The sequence below is a fragment of the Agelaius tricolor genome, unplaced genomic scaffold (assembly GCF_023055355.1).
Source record: "Agelaius tricolor isolate 1412-34295 unplaced genomic scaffold, bAgeTri1.0.p SCAF_23, whole genome shotgun sequence".
NCBI lineage: Eukaryota > Metazoa > Chordata > Aves > Passeriformes > Icteridae > Agelaius > Agelaius tricolor.
Window position 1 is genome coordinate 13,504,120 of NW_027269283.1, and position 17,657 is coordinate 13,521,776.

The 17,657-nt window shown below is 43.5% G+C and overlaps 1 protein-coding gene across 3 annotated transcripts in view; it reads left to right on the plus strand.

The window, feature by feature from the left end:
* Nucleotides 1-241: 241 nt before the first annotated feature.
* Nucleotides 242-17,657, plus strand: part of PREX1 (phosphatidylinositol-3,4,5-trisphosphate dependent Rac exchange factor 1) — a 121,066-nt gene continuing 103,650 nt past the window's right edge. For all 3 annotated transcript variants that reach the window (XM_071447050.1, XM_071447051.1, XM_071447052.1), the window contains exon 1: nucleotides 242-615. In XM_071447050.1, the coding sequence (XP_071303151.1) occupies nucleotides 445-615 (171 nt within the window). In that variant the 5' untranslated portion in view covers nucleotides 242-444. The remainder of the gene's footprint in view (nucleotides 616-17,657) is intronic.

The following is a 17,657-nucleotide window of genomic DNA, read 5'->3' on the forward strand; positions in this document are numbered from 1 at the left end:
GGGTGAGGGAGTGCGTGTGGGAGGAGATGGGGGGGCGCGGATGAGAGGCGATGCGTGAGAAGGGCTGCGTGCGAGGAGGACACGCGGCTATGAGGGTGTGCTGGACGCGGAGCCGAGGACAGGCGACTACGAGGGTGCGCGGGACGCGGAGATGACAAAGCCGCACTGCCCTCGCTGTCGCCCCGCCCCACTGTCCTCCGCCGGCCCCCGGGGCCGGGCTCCACCGCCTGCGCCCGCCCCGTCCCTCCTTCCCCCCCGCCACCGGGACTTCCCTTCGCGCTCTATTCAGCGGTGCCGCGCCGCTAACCCGGCATGTCCCACAGCCGGGCTTCGCCCAGCGCCCGGCTCCTGTAACGCCTCGGCCCGCGGGCGAGGCAGGGCCGAGGGGGCCATGGGGGGCTCCTGAGGGAGCGGGGAGCGGAGCGCCCGGCCCGCGCCGCCACCATGGAGCCGCCGCCGCCGCCGCCGCCGCCGCCACCCGGCGCCCCCAGCGCCGCCGAGCCCGCCGGCTGCCCCAAGGACACCGACCGCCAGCTGCGCCTCCGCCTCTGCGTCCTCAACGAGATCCTCAGCACCGAGCGCGACTACGTGGGGACCCTCCGCTTCCTGCAGTCGGTGAGTGGCGCCGCGGGGCTGGGGAGCGCCCTCGGGGGCACGGCGGGGCCGGGCGGGCGGCCGCAGCGGCTCCTCCCGGCGGCTCCTCCCTGCGAGGGGGCTGCAAGTTGTGGAAGCGCCCGCGCCCGGGTCCGCTCCGCCGAGAGGGAGTTTCTGCGGAGAGGCCCGGGGCCGGGGCCGGGGCCGGGGCCGCCCGGCAGCGCGGGGCTGGCAGAGCCGCGGTTCTCTCGCCCCCGGCCCCGCCGCGCTCCCGGCCCAGCGGGGCGGCAGGAACCGACCCAGGAGTGGGTCTGCTCTCAGAATGCCTCCTCCCTTTGGTTGTTGTTGCTGTTCAGAAGTTCCTTTTACGCTCACTTGGAAAATCTACCCTTACTGTCAGTTGTTTATAAATAAATATTGTACATGTATCTTTGTTAAATGGTAAACATAAATTTGTGATTGTGCCGGGTGTGTCTGTGCATGTGGAAGCAATTATACCTGCCTCTGAAATTATTCACGGGCTAGTTCAGAAGAAAAAAATCCATCTGGATATTTCCATTTTCCTATGTAGGTTCTAAATGTGGAATTCATCTGTGTACCACCACACTCCTGCAAATAACTGGAAGAGCCCGTAGTAAAAGTTTCTCGATAACAAATAGATATAGATATAAAAGAAAAATAAACTAGTGATCACACAGCGATCAAGAATCAAAGCAAAGGAAGTCTCTGCAGAGATTTCTAAAAGGTTGTTTCTAAAAAGGCAGAAATTCTTTCTGGTGTTTTTCTAGATAAAGACTAAACTGTGGTTTCATCTAAAAGCGCTTAGACCCTGGGCGCCTTTTGACCTGTCCTTCTGGCAAGATTTTTCTTTGTTTGTTTTTTAAAATTAGTTTGTCTTCAGTGTTTTTCAGATTCACCAAAGTGGAAAACTGTCTAACATAAAAGATAAATGACAAGGATGTGGTTGTTTTATGAACTGGTCTCTACTTGAACCCTCCTCTTCTCTCGCCAGTAATTGAACTCCGAGCCTTTAATTTGAGTTTTCCAACTGAAGTGCCAGTTAGCTTCATTTAGAACTGTGGTTCTGTCTCAGTGTAAGGAGGTTTTCTTCTAAGATGTAGAAGAGCCCCACCCTACAGACAAAACAAAACAAAACCAAAATCCGTCAGAAAACTCCTCTGTCCTAAGTACTGAATTTGAGATTTTGTTAGCTGCAGGCTAGAAGGTAGATTCAAGCTACATATATTTTTAATTCCAGTTCTTACAGCTAAATGTATTCATAGTGTTAGCTAAATGGGTTTTTCATGTATTAAAAAAACAAAACAGGTCTTTTATTGATTTGTATTTGTTAACTTGGCAGTTTTCATTGGAGCAGTAGTGAGTAATGTGCCCTGGGTGATGGCAGGAGAAGGTCCTGGTGGAGCGCACTCGCTGCGGTCTTGGCTGGCACTGCTGGCAGTTAGGGCCCTTCTGAGGCACTTGGCCACCAGGTGTAGAGTGGCTATAGTATTATCTTGTGGTGTTGGTTCTGGAAGTGCAGCTTTACCTCCCTATGGAATTTGTGTTTTAGTAATTTAGTAATTAATTTAGTAATTAAAGCACCGAGGGATAGGATCTTCTTCATCTTTGGGCCCTAGTTATGAGCAGCATTCATACACAGGCTTAACTTCGTGCACATGTCAAATATTCATGTGCTGTCCTAAATAATGTCAGTTTCTTCAGTCATTGACCTACATCTTATGGACTGAATCTCTGTACAACTGCTTTCTTAAAGCTGAATGTTGTTAACCCCAAGGAAAGGAGAATGAGGATCTACTGCAGCATGTGAGGGTAAAAGGAGCAGCAGCGGGATGAAATTTTTAAAAATAAAATTTGGAGTGTGAAATATTTTCTGCATAAATTATGTGGATGGCCATAACTTAATCCTTCTAACAAAACAGCCCACAAGAAAGAATTCTGCCCCACCTCCCACACTGGACAGCCGATACAACGTGCAAGGATAACATCATCTATATAATCCCTGGGACTAGATGCAAAAGTTTAGCTTTAGGACACTGATGAAAGTACTGCTGTAGCCCTGGGACTGTATTCTCAGCTGTGCTTGGCCTCACAGGAGGCCACCCAGCTCCTGTTTGCTGGCTCTCCTGAGCGTGCTGGCATCCCTGCTCAGGAGCCACCCCTCCTTGCCACTGGATCTCTGTTTCCCCAGCTCGTGTTCTGTGTGGGCAGCACCTCCCCAGTGCCAAATAAACGTACACTCTTGTACTGCCTGGGGTAATGTACCCGGTTAACACTCCAGTGTGACTGGCAAGGTGAGTTGGTTTGTCCTTAGTGTGAATTGTACTGAAATGGTTTGTACTCCATCTGATCCAGATGTCATTTTGGCTGCCCTGAAAGACTGCTGTTTTGTGCAGGAGAACTGCAGTACCCCGATCTTCTGGAAACTTGTTCCTGTCAAAAAGGAGATGAGACAGATGTGGGGTATGGGTTCCTTTGCCTAAGAAATGTCGATAGCTTGGGTTAAATAAAGGAAGGCTAAAGCTCCTATCTTTTATTATCAAAATGAATTTCCCCCAAGTAGGCTGAGACAGCTGTGCTTGTATGAGGGAATCTGTGCTCTTGGTTAAATATTTGCTATTGAAGCCCTAGTCCTCATTAAGTGTTCTCAATAAACAATGTTTTAAAAAGCAAACAGCTAAATTCTATGGGTTTATTCACAGCACTGAAGATGCTTGCTAGCAGCAGCTTCCTGTGTTCCCTGGTAATGTACAAGAATCTCTTAATTATTTAGAATCTTGTAAGTATTTAATACTATGTGTTTGCAAACGAATCAAAATAACCTCAGTTCACTTACAGTATTTTAATCTGTTTTAGGAGATGAATATATGATCATGTTTAAGGAAAGGTTTCCTTTTTCTTTTCTTTTTCTATATTTAGAAATGTTTTCCCACTAAGATGCAGGGGAAAATAGGTTCATTATTAACATAAGGACTCAGCCCTTATTTGCTTTACCTAAAAGATTGTGGTCCATAATTTGCTTTCATAAATTAATAAAGTGAGTATGTAAAGTTTAATATAAAGCATAATTAAAGTTATAATTAAATAATTAAATAATTAAAGTGATGGAACATGGAGTTCTAACTCTCTTCTACCAGCTCAGAGCTGATGACCTGAAGTTACTGATTTAGTTACGAATATACACACACGATATGGTGTCCTATTTTGTTTGCCATTTTGTTAAGCAGGGATGGTACTATTGCTAATTATGGAATTATTCTTGAAGAAATGCTGTGTAACTCAGGAGTATTAATAGACAATACTGCAGATATGCAGCTGTGTTACTGGCTGTACTAGTACATTACACAGACAAACTTTTTAAGCAGCAGGGAGAACTGCATGGAGCAGATGGAAATGTATTGCTGCTAACATCATTAAAGAACTACTGATCACAGAAGAAGCAAAGTGGAAAATTGTTAGGACCTAATGGAACTTCAGTAAAAGTTTCAGGAGTAAGATAAACGTCAAAGGCATAAAGACAGATAATTCTGTTCTAAGTCTCTGGTGTGATCATAAACCATAAGGATTTTCAGTATCCAAGCTTTAAGATTCAATTAATCCTTTGGCCTCTTTTAACTCTGTAACATCTACAGAAAGTTTATCTTGTCCTATGTAATTTTGTAAATACCTCTTTCTTTTTTTTTGGAATCACACGAGGTGGTTTTAGTTTGAGTGACCCGCTGGATAAATGCCAGCATCTGTCTGGTGGCATGCAGTCTGTGCAGGAATGTGGGGCTGCCAGCGCTCTGCTGGAGGTGCAGTGTCTGCAGGCTGCAGCCCTCAGGCTCAGCCAGCCTCTAGGTGCCTGCTCTTGCTTGGAGTGTCACTTGGTGCAGAGAAGTCATGCGCAGTTTGTTGGGGAAAGAAGGGCTGTGGTGTGTTTGACTGTTCTGTGGTCATTCCACAGAAACCCAGCCAAATCTGACACTAATATTTCAGTAGTTAAAGACCAGCTCTCAAGTAAGGAGACACAGGAGCCCTGAGCGATTTCAGACATACTTGTCGACCATCATTCTAAAACCAGATGAAATGGTGAACACACAGCAGTTGGCAGTCAGGTTTTTAAAAGGTTATTTTACCATTTTGTAGATATAATCATGAATTACATGTGGAAGTGTTGGAGCAGTAGTTATCCAGTACGCTGGGTTGCAGTGGTAGGTATTTTGTTGCATCACTTTTTTCCCTCACATTCATTTATCTCATTGAACATTCAGCTCAAACCTGCACATGCAGCTCCCACAGCTTAGATAATTGCAAATATATAAAGCCAAATAGTTCTCTACATTGTATATATATGTCTCTTTCATCTTTCCAGATACAAACCATCAACTTGTTAATTTTAATGTCAGAATGACAGGATGTATTTTAGCTTGAGCAATTGCTGCTTGTTCTGTGCAGGCATGAAAACAGTAGGAAAGGTGAATTGTTACCAGATAGGTATCAAATTGAACAAGTAATTGTACCAATACTACTTTTAGGTTTTATTGTCATGCATTCCTTTATTTTTGTATGAAAATTAGAAGTCCTCTTCAATCCTATCAATTCTATAAATGGTACATTAGGACATGTGCCATCACATAAATTAGCCCACATCCTACAGACTCAAAATATTTGTGTTTTGCTCCTCTTTCTTGCTTGCCTTGTAGGTGTAATTGATCTGTCTCTGGGTTTTGCACTCCACCCATCTTGAAACATGATAAGCATCACAGGCTTTGTTTGGTCTTCCCCCCCCTCCTTCCCTTTCTATTTCACAATCTTGTTTGCATCCCAGATGAGGCTCTGGTGCTCTAATAGAGTAGCAAACAGACCATTTGTCTCAGCTGTGAGCTGTGGTTTCCTGTCCTACCCTGTTCTCTGCCTGTTCACCCTCCGTAGATACAGATAAACACTGATTCTGGAAGGTGAACCATATGGTTTGGGTAATGGTGCTTCTTTATTAGGAGACAGCTAAAAGAGCATTCTTGGGAGAGGAAGGAGATGGGAAAGGAAATTGCTTGGAAGTGATCTAAATTACCTTTGCTGATCTGTTACTTTGGGTCAGTTGGTCACCTACAGCCAGTTGTTAGAACTGCAAAAGATGTTCTGTTTAGTTTTAAAGTCACAGAGCTTTTTTTTTTTTTAAGTCTGGTTCCTGATGCATGCAAATTGAGGAAGATCACGGATTTAATTTTAAATGACATGTTGGTAGCCCTTCTGGTTGTAAAGCACGAATTGAAGATAGAACATTAGCTAAACAAAAATGCTTCTGAGTTTTTGGGGGCTGTTGTTTTGACTCTTGAATTTGAGGTTGGCAGTTCTATTAGTACAGTTCTCTATTTAGACCAAATGTAGTGCAAAATCAGCAGCTAAAGGCTGAAATGCAAATAGATTAAAAGGTTTTTTTACTCCAGATACAAAGAAAGAAAGTGAAGAAAACAATCTGGATGTAGATAGATGAAGCAAAAGTGAGACACTGAAAAGCAAAACAAAGCAAAGAGAGAGCTCTGAAAATATTTATTCTTCTGAGCCTGTGGTCTAGAGAGCGCAGTTTACAGCCATGGGTCTAAGATCAGGGCTGGAGGATCCAGAATACCCAGGTTCTCTCCTGCTCTGAGCTGTATGAACTTAGTGTGTCGCTTTGAATATAGTGTGCTGAGCCCATGCCTTTTGCAGTGAGGCTTTACAAATCAGTTACATAGGGGTTCAGAGGGTTTTTATGTGAAAAAAGGTGTTTATTCTTTTTGCACTCTCACAGAATTTCCATGGTGAGAAAATATCAATAAATCCCCTGTGTACTTTCACCAGTTTTCTGCCATACAGGTGAGAAACTAATTCCTCTTTGCTTCCCTTAACTCATTCCAGCTTGGTGTGCATCTGACCCTTTTTACCCTTTATCTCAGACTTACTTTGCTCTTGTTCCATCCTTTGGAATGAGGTGTCTGACCTCTTTCTGGCTCTGCATGTCTCCCTGCTCTTGGCTGCTGTGCTGAGATCAATCAGCCCTTTTGCAGTTTGTCCCTCCCTCTCATTTCAGGCACGCCAGTTGCTGTTTGAACATGTGCCATGATCTCTGAGGGAGGAGGGAGTGCTTGGCTGCCCTGGGCTTTCCCAGAGCCACGCTGGTGCCTCTGCAGCAAACCTCTCCTGTGATAGCACTGTGGGAGCTGAGGCAAGGGAGGGACAAAGGCCCTGGGCTCTGGTAGAAAGGGCATGGAGAGCAAAAAGTGAACCAAGCATCGCAGAGAGCAGAGTATTGCAGTTGCTCCATACATAGCTGGATGCATGTTTGATTTTACAGCATTTTCAGCTGATATTTGCAGGAAGCAGACTGATACTCATTATGGGAAACTGGTTTGTCCCTAAATCTAGGAAGCAAAAAAGTTTAAAAGCTTTGATAATTTTCTACTCCCTAGGTCACACAGTATTTGTGCCATAGGCAGAAGTACTGGTTTGCAGGGGGGGGGAGAAATGAAATTTTACACTGTATCATGGAATCATGAAAAGCAGCCTTGGAGAGAATCTAGACAAACCATCCCATCATGTTCTGATATGGAAAGATGTTAATTTCTGATGGATTATCCTGGTGTTTAGATGTTGTTAGTATTAAAGATGTCTTCTTAATGCCTAACATAATGTCTAATCTTCTAGTGCTCTTTTTTCCTTTGTGTCAATTGCTTAAATATTTCAAGAATGTTTTCACATTTTGCTTCAGATTATGCTAAATTGTCAAATTGTTTCATTTTCTTTCTCAAAAACTATTTAATTTTACTTCTGATAATTCCTGTGCTGTTATCTGGATTCTGTAATCTCTTTGTGTCCTGAACTCTAGTGCCCAAAACACCAGGTGCAAGGCACTCCCAAGGCTTTAGCAGTACCAAGCGAGGCAGTGGATTACTTACAGGTTTTGTACAGTATACAGAGTATTATTGTCACAGGAGAGAAAGATTTGGCTGCGTTTGTACCTGCATTTGGGAGCAACTCATTGCTCACACCAACAACTGGGTGTCAGCATAAAGCATTTATGGGAGCAGTCAGGTATTCAGACTCCTGTGGGTGCCCTGGAAGTGCAACGCTGAACCCTCCTAAGGGGTAGAGGGTGATGTGTTTGCAGGCCCCCTTTCCCCCTTTCCACATCCCAGCACTCCCAGAGGGTTTCTGAGGCTTGAAAAAGCAGGATCTCCCAAGGGCATTGTCTACCTTTGGGCACCCAGATGAGTCTGGGACAGATTAAGCTTTCAAGAAATTACTTATTTCTGTTGCCTGTTTATTGTTTGCTTCAGGCTCTTACAAGAAAACATAAAGGGACTGTATGAATTTCTGTCTTCTTTCCAGCTGTAGAATCCCTTTTCTATTTTTGTTTCCCCAATGGATTTCCAGCCTGCAATGGTAAAGGCCTTGCACATTTGTAGTGTGGTTTAGGATGTAAATGACAGTGTATCTTTTGGTTTTGATGATGCTTGAAATTCCTGTGCAAATGGCAGCCTGTCCTGGTTACCAGGAGTGGGTACAGCTAGTGACAAGAAAAGACTTGAAATAAGCAACCATGTCCTTTCTCAATTGGTTACAAAGACTTCTTGTGGAGCAATGCAATTCTTGCAAAGCCATCTCATCTAGACTGAACACTACCTTTGACTGCTTTTCCCTTCTGTGCCACGAATTGAGGCTTGGACTGGGGATTGCACCAACAACATGCCTGAGATCTCAGCAAAGTGTTGGATTTAAACATTGCTGCAGATGAAGAGTCCTTTTTAATTACCCAGTCGGGCATGATTAAAGCTTTCACACTACCTCTGCAGGTGTGATTGAGTCAAGCTGTAGCAGACATAGAGAACTGCGGTGGATCTGTTCTGGGGCAGAACCTCAGGGTTAGAACACCTGCCTTCTGCATCTCACCTTCACCCTTCTGTGGATGCCATTCATGTGAAGAGACATTGGCTCTCTTTGAACTGCAGCTCTCAAGAGCAGAATAAGAGAAAACTGTGATGAGAAAACAGTTCCTTCACCCTTCCTAATGAGTCTTCCTCCTTGCTTACACAGCTGAATGCCATATGTCAGGCCAGGAGACACCGAGTGCCCAAAGCTGAATGTTGCTCTGATAGGCCGCTTGAAGCCTAGGGACAGAAAGACAGAATTTACTGTTCTGGCACTGTGGGGCTCCTCTTAGGCCTGTCTGCCCTTTCACCCAGTGCTATCAGCACAAGAACTTGTTACAAACCAGCTGGCAGTGACACTGACACTTCCTACAGTTCTGGAAACAGTGACAATTTTATGTCATGTATCTTTGAGTTGCAGAGGGGGCCACAGATTTCTGAATCCTGATTATTTAAAAGTTGGTATGACATGATGGGACTGTGGAACTGAGTTACAGGAACATTTAGGTTCACGTGAGGATACTGGGTCATTCTCAGTATTCTCAGCTATTCCTACTGCAGAAATTATTTTTATGGAAGCATATCAGCCATACAAATAATAACTTGTTGCAGTTAATCTGATGTCTCATGACTCATGGAGTAGATTTTGTGACCATTCTTAACCTTTCATTTTGTACTTCTGGTTTTGCTGTGGTCATTTCTTGTGCCAACAGGTTAATTTGTTGGTTCCCAAACCACTTTGCTTATCTAAAATAAGGACACCTTTTTTTTTAACAAATGCAGTTGTTTAGTCCTTAAAAAAATCTTTGTAGACTAGTCTTAATTTATTTAGCTCAGTAATACACTTTCAATTAAAAAAAAAAAGAAGGAGCAAACAATCTGATAGGCAGAGTGCTGTTTATATATTCCCTGTGGATTTGTCAGTTGTTAAGTTACCACTAGCTAAGGGATAGGACCCACATTTCCAGGGCTCCTGCCTCAAGCATGTGTTAGGAGCTGTTTCACTGTATGTTTTGGGCGTGGAACTTGATGTGATCGGGCCAGGAGCCTGGCTTGCACTTATCAGGCTGCTGGTTTAGTTGTGAACCAGAGCCTGCTGCCAGTGACACCAAACCCACATCCTTTCTGCTGACATGCCTTGGCCCAGGGTGTCAGAATGAGCAAGTGCTGATGCCTGAGAGGCACAGTGCTTGCCCCTTCCCTGAGAGCACCTCTTCTGCAGAGAGGTTGCTGCAGTCCTTTGCACCAGTGTCACTGACTGCTGAGCTTGCCACCAAGGAGTGATGCTTATCTTTGAGATCTGAGCAATTTACCAAGAAACAGCTTTTAACCCATGACTCTCAATTTACCGAATGTCTTCCAGATGTTTACTACCTTTGTACATGACAAAATGGGCCTAGATTAAAAAAAAAAGGCCTAACAACATCATCCATACCCTCTTACACCTTCTTTTATCTACAGTAAATCACATTAGTGATAACACTTCTGTCTTGAAAGTTTTGCCTGCTCATGCTTCTGGCATCCTAGCATGGTTTGTCATGGGATACATAAGGGAAACACTTGTCAGGAAAGAGGGGAAGACATAAAAGGTTGCATTCAGGGGTTATTTTGGATGCTGAGGAAGCTGACAATGAGAGGAGTTCCCTGATATTCAAAGTGTGTGTGTCACTGGTGTAGGGCCTTGCTTAGGTGGCAGACTCTTGATAAGAACTCACTAAAATGCAAATTCTTATCTCAGGTAGGTAGATGGGTTTCAGCTGCATAGCAAGGTCTCTGATCCCATGGGACTTTCTGTTTTATCTGGCAACTGCTTTGAGTGTCACCTCACAGGGAGCCTTGGCTGTTAACCTCATCACAAGGTGGCTACTGCCCCTTCCATTTTGTATGAAGGGGCAGTAACAGAAGGTTGTGAAATTTTTAGGACTCTTAAAACCTGATTCTTAAATAGCATCCATGTTGTTGTGGGAAAATTGGACAAGCTTAATGTAGGTGTACACGAGTAGGCTGTGTGCTATTTAATATGTAGGTCACAGAGGAGAAGGCGTGGACACAAAAGTTTATCTGTGTTGTTAGACCTGGTCAGTGGTTAATGCCCTGTATTGTTCAGCAAGAGACTTAGGCTACAAGCGTAGTAAACAAAACAGTGCCAGTCCTTACTCTTTGGCCCTGTGGCATGGTCTGGTCCTGCCTTGTAGTGCTGAACTCCAGTCTCCAGCAGGATGGCTGCATTTGGACTGCCCCCTGGGACGGTGCTTGGCTGCCCACACTGGCACCATGCCTGACACTTGTTTGGGACAATGCTAACAGGCCCAGGCCAGACAACGCCAGAAACATTCTCCCAGTTTTCTCCCAGAACTGCAAGGCTCAGGTGCGTGTCCTGGCCCTGTGGGCTCACCAGTGGAGGCATGGCCTAGGTCCCACCCCAGGCTCTGGCACTTGCTGCTAAAGCAGGATTCGGGTAGATTGGAGCTCACACCCAGACGCAGTGCTAGCTTTTCCTTGAGGGTGCTGATGTGGGTGGTGTTACTTCTGATGCTTTGTTATTATGTGAGAGTTCTAGGTGCCAGGTCAGAAATGCTAGAAATATCTTTTATCAGCCTTCCTTAGATTTTTGCCATTACTCTCTTGCCATCATTACTTGGGATCTTTTATTTTGTTCAATCTGTGGAGGAGGAGACAGAAAGGAAATACAGTTTGAATGGCTGTCAACTACTTCAGGACAGTGTGAAAAGGAACTGGATGTTAATTACCCAAATCAGTGTCAACATTGACAGTTGTCAGCTGAGATACTGTTGGCTGAAGGTACTTTGGTCCTTCATATGAAGGATGCTTGATCATTTCTCTTTTATTTACTTCCTTTTTTATTGAAGAAAATGAAAGACTTCAAACGATAATCACTGGACACTTGCATATAATTTTTTACCTCATATCCCTCTGGGTGCTGGAGGTTCTGTTTGTTGTATTACTGAAACTGTGCTCAGAAATCAGTTCAGATGAGAAGCAGCTGTTTGTGAGGAGAGGGTGTTGACAAGACAATAATGGCAGAACAGTGGGGGAAGCTTTCCAAAGAGCTGCAGAAGTGCATTTGCTTTGAGCACTGGTTTGTCAGAGGCATGATCCCTCAACAGGAAAACGAGAGATGCATATTGGGGAGGAGACACTTTTCACAGAGTTTGTCTCCTTTGTTGGCTCTTTAAAATGTATGTGGGAAACTACCACTGTTACAAATACATGTCCCATCCTCTGTGCTGGCACAAGTTGCCTGTTCACACAAGGAGAACATGTTCTGAAAACAAACTTGTCACTAAATAAGTAATGGTTTTCAGGCTATATGACCAAAGACAGTGTTTTTGGGAGGTATAGGTGAAAAGTGAGATTTACCAATTAAGTTATTAATAGCAGAGAAAAGTACCATGGGAGTTTTTAACCTAGTCATTAAATGGTAGAGAGGACATGAAATACAGTGCATTGAGTGTTGCAGTACCTATTTTGCTGGGCTTTTTAGTGAGTAGGGGTTCCACTTTGCCAGCACCGAGCTCCCAGTGTTGTACTGTGTTCAGTCCTCTGGCTGTGACATTGCCTCCATGTTCTTGCTTGCTACTGCTTTCCTTTCCAATGATTGCAAAGCCCTTGTGCAAGGACAGAGAATCTTACCTGTAGATGACTTTTTTCACTTCTGTGTATTCATTCTTCAACACTTAGAAGAAGCATTTGCCAGAATAACTGCACGTTAAAGTTAGGAAACAAGAGCAAAAGCATTTAGAAACAAAACTGGACCACTGGAATTGAAAGTATAGTCCAGGCTTTTGAACTAAACACATTTGGAAAGAGTATTGGTTTTAGATAAATGGAAGAAGTCAAAAAGAAGCACAGATCAATACTTCTGCATTGAAGTAAACACTTCTGTGGTTAGAATGGGTCACTAAGACATATGACATCCTTACATAATCTTTCCCTATTCACTAGCTATGGTGGTTCTCTGACAAAATCAGCTGTGGACAGTTCCTGTTGTTATAAATTAACACTTATGCACAGTTTTTATTACTTTGCTTTGATGTTTGTTGTTGGTTTGGGTTGGGTTTTTTGTATGTTTGCCAAATGTGGCAATTACTCAGTGAGCAAAACAGTCCCTGAAGAAATGTGTGTTTTCCTCTTTTTGACTGTTAAGCAGTCCTTTCTTTCCCTAAGTGTGCCTGGCTTCATCTTGATTTTTGGCATGGTGGACAGATCAAGCTGATGAAACTTGCTAACTTGCTTTGTGGAGTGACCTGTTGGTGAAGGGTGCTGGAAGCTTTCTGCAGTTATACCAAGTAGCAGAGGAAAATCAAAGAAGAGGGAATATGTGGGGTGATGCTCTGTTTTGCGTGATGTCTGGCAGAGTGCCTTTTGGGTATTCTGCTGCCTCTACAGACTTCATCCTGAGGGGTGCAGGAGCCAGGAGGGGCTGGGAAAGCTCAGCCTGTTCCAGCAGGTGCCTGCCACCTTGCAGTATCAGCACCTTCTGCTTGTAGAATTTGAACCATGAACAGCAAGGTACATCTGGTATTTCCACTGTGACCTCTGTTGAAAAACAGCTAATGTGCATCTTGACATGAAATAAAGCTAGAAAGAACAGCCAGGCTCTTAAGGGGCTTTGACTGTTACACTGTGCATGCACTGTGTCATAAGAGATCCTTTTGCACAATACAGGCCATCTTTCTTAAGCAGTTGCACAAGAAAAGCCACAATATTTGGAAAGCAAAGTATGAATCAAAATTTTTACAGCACACAGCCAGAGGAACTGAAATTTGCAAACAGCAAGCAAGAATTAAATTGCAGTGGCAGCAGTTACCATGTCCAGGTGGTGTGTGGAGGCAAGGCTGCATGACATCAGTTCTCTTTTAATGTGGCTCTGGGCGAGCTGCTGGGGCAGCATGGTATCAAAAACCAGCTCAAACCGGTGGAAAGAAACTTTTCAGACTATTTCACTTAGAGAAGAAGAAAATTTTGTTGTGAAGTGCATTAAGAATAAAGATACTGGTTCATGCAGCACTTCTTTTGGCTGGATCTTCTCAAAATAGAGCACCAGTATTTAGCAGATGGAGAAACTGAGGTGCAGAAAGGCAAAATATGTTGTACAAAGGGTGCTGATGAAGTAACTAACAGAGCCTTGTCTCCATTTCTTACCTTCTTTAGAAGAAAAAGCTGAGCAAAAGATGTCACATAAATTACGTGAATTTTTTTGTGAAATAGTGCAACAAGAATGTTAATTCTTCAATTCAGTCTTCTGACATCCAGCTGACACATCCTTGGCAGTTAGCACTCGATGAATTGGTGGTCTTAGCTCAATCCAGGACTGTTAGGCATAACCAGAGGCAGTCTCTGTGCACAAACAAAGAATCCATGGGGATGGGAGGCACTAACAATTTTCCCTTCTGGGAGAACCTCTGCTGGATGCAGGAGATTGTGCTGGGAGGGTCTTCCTGCCAAAGTGTTCCTGTGTGAACATAAGGTGTAGATTGTAAGTCTTGGTCCTTCAGGAACTGCCAGTCAGTGCTTTCCCAATACTCTGAGAGTAGTAAAAATGTAAACAGAGAAGCGATCTTAGGTCTCAGAATTACTCAGTGGCAGTTGTCTCAACAGTTATGCTCATGCTAAAATCTCGGCAAGTCCGAGTGCAAACACTTGGGCATCTGGTTTCATGCTTGCCTAGTCTGTGTCTGTGCCAGCTGCTGAAACAAATCGTTCTCAGCACTATGTGGAAGTACTTTTTAAAGCAGTAAGGGCAAGCCTGAGTTCTGCAATCAAGCACACATTGAGCACAAAGGCTTTAAAAGACAGAAACAAAGTGGAAATGTCTGTGGTTTGAATGTACGACTGTACAGGGATTTGAATGCCCCAGCATTCACTAGAAAAAACCACTTTGGTCAAGCAAGGTAAAACTGTCTAATGCCAAGCTGAATCCAAGGTGAAATTTTGAAAAAGTTGTTACGAAAGTCAGTATTTAGAACATTTCACTTACGTGCCTTCTCTGCACTTCTTTTTCTTGGTGAGGAGCTGGAACTTCAGAGATGCCACAGAAGGGAAGTTTCTTCCTCTGTAATTTTCTATCTCCAAGGTTCAGACTTGAAGTTTGAAGGTGAATTAAAGAAGTATTTTAATCCTGAAATTCACCATAGAAACTTGTCCTCTGGGACAAGAGCATTTATTTTTGGTAGATTTCATACCCCTCTGCACAATTCCAATCTTCTAAGGCTTCACCTCCTTCCTTTTCATTCATTTTAAAGATAGCTCTTCAGTCCATATTTGTTGGGTGTTGTCCTTAAAAATTCTCCTTTTTTTCATATAAACAGATTTTTGTTCACCAGCTCTGACTCTGAGAGGTCATGACTACTTTAATCAAAGTAACCAGTACCAAACTAAAAAGTAGCCTGATACATCTCTGCAAATCATGAGACTGTTGAACTATTTGTGTAAGAGATTGGTGAGATTTTTAATGAGGGTGGTGCGTGGAGAGGTGGAGTAATGCCCTCATAAGAGCACTACTTGCCTTTTCTCATGGCAGCCGATGTGACCTGTCTAGAAAACCAAGACCTGCTGAGACACCTGCTCTGGTGGGCGCTGTAGCAGGAGGTGGGGTTGGACTGGTTCCTCAGTTCCGCATCTCTGCACCACTGCAGCATCCTGTTGCGTCTTGTGTCCCACATCACAAACCCTCCGCTGTCCCCACAGTCTATTTCTGTTCTGCTTCACTCCAGCAGCTCGTGAGGTGGGGTGCAAGTACCTTTGTACAAGGGCAAAGAAAAAGGAGAACGTGGTGTTTTCAGCTTCCTGCTGGAGCAGGGCACTGCCGCTGCTGCGTGGCTCAAAGGAGATGGACAGGTGAAGGTCCACCAGGACTGGTTGATGTAGAACATAATACAACATCAATATTGTGCATGATTTGAGATCATCATTTCAGTATTGGCCATTGCAAGCAATTGGAAATGCTGGTGTATGTGATGTGCCATTATCCTGGAATCCATATTTCATTTAGTTATCTTAGAGTGCAGTAGACCAAACCTGAAGATATCCCCACCAATTTCACTCTTACTCGCTGCTTAGAGCTTTGATTTCTGTTTGCAAGCATGTTAAAGTGAGATGACAATGCAATTATTGCCATGCCTGTTTGCCTGGCCCCAGTGCTTGGGGGTGCAGTCCCACACTGTCAGTGGGTGTCTTGGTTTGTCTCCTCAGCTGCTGCAGCCTTCTGTATAAACGCAGCTTAAAGGCTACAGTAGTTTGTTTAAATGCTTAAATGTACAGTTGTAGAGGGCAGTGTTTAAGCAACAGATGCAGTCTTGTCAGAACAGAGGTCTAACCTTAAGGACAGGAAGGAACAGAATAGAGGACAAAAATTGCTTCAGTCTTTTTAAAATCAGTTTGCAAATGAGAGTCACAGTCCTTAGCCCAAATGCACATTCATTAACAGTTTGTAGTTGACTCGGAGTTGGCAGCTGGAGTGGCTGAGGATTAGGCACTTGCCTTGATTTTTAGAAACAAGAAATGTTAAATACAGATGATATTTGAGTGGCAGTTTCAAAGGAGGAAGAGAAATGTGCTGTCTTAGTCTGGTTCTGTTTTCTAGGCTTATGCTATTTTGTTGCATTTACTGTGTAAGCAAGTTTCAGTTGAGCTGGTGGAATTGGTCAGAAGGGTTGAGACTTTGGAATGAAGTGAAAGCAAATTTCATATGTGTTTGGGTTTTTTTTTTTTTTTTTTTTTTTTTTTTTTGAGTGGGTTTTTTTGGGGGGGGGGGGGGGGTGGGGAGTAGTTTGGGCTTGAGTGTCCTTTTTTGTTTAATGATACCCCAGCTGTGGCACCAATGACAGAAATCTCACAATTTTTTCATTGCAAAGCTTCTCATTTAGAGGTATATGACCTGTCCACTGTAATGTGCATTTAAGTGGAATTTGTCCAAGTTAATAACTTCTGTCTTCACTCATCATTATACAGATCTTTTCTTAAAGAGAAAGTCTCACTTTCCCAGCATTCTAAACATCAGGCAGTGACAAGAGCTAGATAGAAATCTCCCTCTCTGTTGTGTCTTTAGGTACTATGATACTCAGTTGTCAAACTTGTCTGTTTTTCTGGGGCAACTCTCCTGTCTTTAGAAGCTTTTGGGTAGGACACACAACCCCAGACACACTTCACGTGAGGCTCTGTGATGCTGTCAGAATTCTGGGATGCCTCTCCAAAAGGGTGATCGGCTTTGCAGTACCTGGAAGAAGGAAGGTTGGTTCTTCACTGTGTGTACATCTCCTTAGGAGCCCTTCTGAAAAGGGCGCTCGGTTCTTGGTGAGGCAATCCTTCTATCACGCCTTGTCCTTGTTGGTGCAGTTTTTATGTTTGCAAAGTGAGGGAGAAGGAAGAGAAAAGATGTATAAGATGTATATCAATTTCAGATTGGTTTCAAGTGTGAAGTGCAGACATGGTGAAATGCTATAGGAAGTTCTCTCCACATCTTTCTTTAAATGATCGCTGAGATGTGTGTGAGGTGTGCATGTTGCACATACCAATATTTCATACCCATTGAAGAAGTTCTTGTTATCAGAAAAAACACATTTCAGGAGAGAGATGGAAAGGAACCATGAAATTCCATTTTTCCACGCTCTGTCTCTTCTTGAAGATGATATGGGTAAGGGCAGAGGAATGTTAGTATGAGAAAAAAGATACTAATGTTTCTGCTATAAAATCAACTGGGAAAGTTTCCAAGGGTCCAGAACTTGACAAAAGTAATTGTACAATGGTCTCCTAATTAAGGGAGAAAGCTGAAAAGTTGTTAATTTAATCTTCAGGTCTATGCAGTGAGTTGTTTTTTTTATTTTTGGTATTATTTGCACAAAGCTACTTTTTTGAGGATTCATCTGCCCTTACTCTTCATTTGCCAGGTTTAATTGGAGCTGCCTTTACAGCAATTTTAATATAAAATAACTGTTTCCAAGGGGACTCTAGTACTTATTTTGACTCTCAAGGTGATAAACAGAAGGTTATGAATTGCTGAGAAATAAAGTTATGTTTTCCCTTCATGTAAAGTTGATCAGTCATTTGGCTTATGACGGAATTACATACCCAAAGACATAAAGAAGATGGCAAGAGAACAGATTAGAAAAATAATGGCTTATGTATTTCAGATTC